General features: G+C 41.2%; 1 protein-coding gene across 1 annotated transcript; it reads right to left on the bottom strand.

The window, feature by feature from the left end:
• Positions 1-1,747: 1,747 nt before the first annotated feature.
• On the bottom strand, positions 1,748-4,383 carry LOC127839547 (zinc finger protein Pegasus-like). Its single transcript, XM_052367937.1, has 2 exons — positions 4,292-4,383; positions 1,748-2,465 (listed from the first exon to the last, which is right to left on the bottom strand). The coding sequence occupies exons 1-2, from the start codon at positions 4,381-4,383 to the stop codon at positions 1,748-1,750; spliced, it is 810 nt and encodes a 269-aa protein (XP_052223897.1).
• Positions 4,384-4,848: the final 465 nt, after the last annotated feature.

Raw genomic sequence — 4,848 nt, forward strand, 5'->3', positions numbered from 1 at the left:
TATTCCAATTAAAATATACCTGGTGGTTACAAGGTAGCAATCCGTCTCTTTTGCGCTTTAAATCTTAAAAAAAATCGCATTTGTCGAAATGTACGTATACGTCTAGAAATTCTACTTTCGGTTTTAAAAGCGGTACCGTTTAAAAATAACTTGCTAAGTATGCTATCAATTTAATTTTATCTATCTCAATTACAATATATTTGGTAGTTATAAGGAAGAAATCCGTCTTTTTTTGCGCTTAAACTTAAAAAATAATCTCGTTTGTCGAAATGTACGTATACGTATAGAAATCCTACTTTCGATTTTAAAATCTAACAAAAATAGTAAATTACTTGCTAAATAGGCTATAGAATTGATTACAATTTTGCACACCTTCAAATTGCATCTATATGTATTGATTAACGTGTACTTCATTTCAAGGTGTGTGGCTTTAAATGGCTAAGAACAAAGTGCATCGTTGCTGAGAATGACATCTGAAACTGTTGACTCATATTTTGTGCATTTTAAATTGTGCAAAGCTGCTGTTAGCATCCTGAACTAGTGTTGGACGCACTGAGCTAGGTTTTTTTAACATATGATGTTGACATGTCGATCCAGTCTATATAAGTGTATCTTACCACTATATAGCAGTCTTCCATGGGAGGCAAAACTTGTGACATATATTAAGTATATTCACCTATTATGTCTTTATTTTCGTTTTCGTTTTAAGACATATCCTCGGCGAATAAGTTACAATGAAAAAAGGGGACGGGCGACTCTTTTCAATGTGATTATTTTCCTTAGGAATTAACAATTATTTACCATATATATATAATCTTGTTATATAGTTATTTTTGTAAATAATCTAATGGCTGTATAGAGTTGTTTCATTTCGATCTCTTGTATGTGTATAAACTCGATTGTTCTTTCTTGCTTATAATTTGCATTATATGTTATGCTCTTCATGAATGGAGGAAAAATAGAGAATACTAGGTTAGCGTTGAATACAGAGAAGTTTATGTTGCGAGGCTTAGAACGCCAGGAGCGCGAGCATTGGCGAGCGCTTTCGTTGTTCGAGCCGAGCAACATAATCTTCTCTGTAGACAATACTCAAAAGGCATCTCCCAGTATAGCAGCGCTTTATATACTTATGGTTCACGTGACCACCTTGTTAAAGACACAACTCTACTATTTCATGAAAACAAAACCCTACCGTTTCAAGCAGTAACTGTATTATACTACTACTTTATCCTGCAAAAACATATTGTGCATGTTTGAAACCGACTTGTATTATTAAATCATTAAATTATGTACATGAAAATACAATGATCAATCTTAAATGCACATACTATGTGCGTGGAACTTACCAAAAAGTTTATGATTTGCAAACGGGAAACGTACTATCGTTTTGATGTAAACAATGTGAATGTACTCAAAGAATAATGAACCTAAAGGATAAAATACCGGCCAAAATCGTCACACTACCCACGCTTCCGATTTCAAGCGTCCCGCTTACAATATTTCATATCTAAAATTAAAACAAATGTGTCAATAATATCTTTAATTGACGAACCACGTACTACTTCCAGTAGTAATACAAAAACAATCGTATACAACAAAAACATGAGATTTAAAGTTCAAAAATTACTAGTATCCTGTTGAGTAAAACGAGATCAAAACAACATGAATGTGACCTTATGAAACAATGAACAAGAAACAGTAACAATAAACTATACAGCTAACTCTAACAGTTCTAAATGTGTCTCAGTCATTTGGCAGTATGCCTCATGGTTATGTGGATATAGAAACCCATCGCGTCATGGCATGTTTCTCCGCAGACATTACATCTCATAGGATTGTCGACACAATGGCAACCCTTGTGTACGAACATCATGGCCTGGTTGCCGAAGGTGATATCGCACACATCGCATTTGTTTACCCCAGGTTCGTCTGTCTGGGTCTGTACGTTACAGCCAACCACCGTGGGGACCTGTCTTCTTATCGAACTATTGTCTGGAGTGGCAGTTTCAAGTGGGCGATCACAGCTGACCTCGTTTCCCATCCAGGAGCTGCATGCCTGCTCCACGGCCAGATGCGGCTTCTTAGGAGCCATGACTGGTTCTGGCGCCGTCCGTTTCCTGATTATTCTTCCTACGTTAAAATCTATGCAAGGTTCTTCCTCTACACCAACTTCGGGGTCGCTATCCCAACTGCTGTCGCTACCCACCGTGTCGTCCCCGGGTGTTTTGGGTGTTTTTGCACTTTCCACGGAAGGCGCTTGAGTATGTCCCTTTAGCTTCACGTGACGTTTTAGGTACACCAGGTCCTTGTAGTCTTTTCCACACTCATAGCACGTGTGTCTTTTGGGATTCATTGCGCACTGTGTAACGTGCAGCTCGAACCGTTCTCCAGGTGGAACCTCATCCTTGCACAGAGGACATAGGGCTCTTGTTCTGGGCGTGATTTTGGTGTTAGGCATCTCGACACTGAAAGCAAAAAGAACATAATCGTTATGCCAAAGTGGTTTATGCCTTTTTCTACCTAATGAACTAATGTCATCGTGGTTGATACCATCGTGTACACCTGACTCGCATAATCCGATGTCTGATGCCTCAGTATTGTCCTGAGTTGTCATAGAATCGGGAATATGTGTGTCCGACTCACCCAACAGCACTTGAGGTCTCACTTTCCTCAATCTATCTGTGTGTATGACTTGCTCAGATCCGGACCTACCACAATTCACCTTATAAAAGACGGTTGCCACTTTTTCAAGAATCTGAAATGGTCCACGCCAATAAGAAGTAAACTTCGGAGACCACTCTGAGCGTTTAACCGGAAAGAACACATATACTGAATCACCTACTTTGAAATTCTCATAGGCCAGTGATTTGTCATGATACTTTTTCTGTCTCTCAATTGCCTTCCCAGTATATGTACGGACAAAGGCCTGAGCGTGTTCAAACTGTTCTTGTAACAGCCAAACCCATTCGTTTAGTGGTGTAGATTTAGCATTTGCTGGCATATCGTATGCTAAGTCCAAGGGAATAGTCGTTTCACGTCCAAGCATCATAAGATTTTGAGTGACACAAGTAGTTTCGTGCTCCGATGACCTATAAGCCATCAGAACGAATGGTAACTGATCATCCCAGTCTCGATGGTTTTCATTTCCAAATGCACTGAGCATTGCACATAAATTCCGATTGAACCGCGCAACGATCCCGTCCGATTCCGGATGGTACGGTGTTGTTCTCGTTTTCTCTATTTGTAAGAGTCGACACATTTCTGTAAACAGCTTACTGGTGAATTGTGATCCTTGATCGGAATGCACTTTCCTTGGTACACCAAATCGTGACACGAATCGTTCCACAATGACCCGATCAACAGTGGCTGCCTCCATATTTGGGATTGCATAGGCTTCTGTCCACTTGGTAAAATAGTCGGACACCACTAGGATGTACTTATTTCCATTCTCGGTCATTGGCAATTCTCCCAAAATGTCTACTGCTATACGCTCTAGTGTATAGCCACTTCTTGTCACCTGCATTGGTGCCCGATTAGTTTTGTTGGGACCTTTTCGCTAAGCACAAGTTTCACACCCATTGACGTAGATTTTAACATCGTGTTGTAGACCAGGCCAATAGAAGCGTTGCCTAATCTTTGCCAACGTCTTCTTTATTCCTAGATGTCATGAGGCCTTGATGTCATGTGCATATCTCAATACCTCTCTTCTCCTACTCAAAGGAAACACTGCCTGCTATTGTATAGTCTTATCATCAATAACGTCCCATCTTCTCACCACAATGTCATCTTTTACATGTATGCGCTCCCATTGATTCCACAGGGATTTCAGATATTTACTTCGAGGCTCAATTTCAGTATGGCTTGGGCGATAATTTCGTGATAGCCATTCTCTCATGGTGGCTATATTGGCATCATTGTTCTGGCACGATTGAATATCAATGAGGACGTCATTGGTATCATCAGACTCAAACACTTCTCCAAGCGTACACACTCCCAAAGTTTGAACCTTTTCCATCACCGGACAGTCACGACCACATTGCTTACATACCCTTCTGCGCAAAGCATCAGCATTGCCATGTAACCTACCAGGCCTGTGCTCAATTTTCATGTCATAAACAGTTATAATATCTCTAGCCACCTAGGTAACTGACCGTCTGGATCTTTGAAGTTCATGATCCAACGGAGTGAGCTGTGGTCTGTTCGTAACAGGAACTGTCTTCCGTACAAATAATGCCGGAAGTACTTGACGAAGTGAACCACTGCAAGCAACTATTTGCGTGTCACACAGTACTTGCGTTCCGACTTGCTCAGAGCTCGACTAGCGAAGGCAACGACCTTCTCCTCTCCATTCTGCTTTTGTGACAGTACGGCTGCTATGGCCATGTCACTCGCGTCAGTGTCTAGGATGAAAGGTTCGCGAAAGTCCGGGTGACTCAGTACTGGGGCTCCCGTTAGTTTCTGCTTTTATGACTCGAATGCAAGCATGCGGTCAGGTGTCCAGTCAAACTTCACATCTTTCTCGGTAAGTCGGTGTAGCGGTTTCGCTAGCTCTGCAAACCGGTAAATGAAACGCCTGTAGTAACTACAGAGTCCCAAGAATGAGCGTACATCACGCAGGCATCCGGGAATCGGCCAGGTACGTATAGCTTCTGTTTTCTTCGGGTCAGTACGTATCCTTTCTGATGATATTAGGTGGCCTAAGAATTCGACTTCTTCCGCAAACAGATGGCACTTGTTAGGTTTAAGTTTCAGCCCAGCCTCTCTAAACCTTTCTAGTACAGTACTCAAATTTGTCAACATATCGTCAAATGTCTTCCCAGTGACAATCACGTCATCTAAATAAATCTA

The sequence above is a fragment of the Dreissena polymorpha genome, chromosome 7 (assembly GCF_020536995.1).
Source record: "Dreissena polymorpha isolate Duluth1 chromosome 7, UMN_Dpol_1.0, whole genome shotgun sequence".
Lineage (NCBI taxonomy): Eukaryota > Metazoa > Mollusca > Bivalvia > Myida > Dreissenidae > Dreissena > Dreissena polymorpha.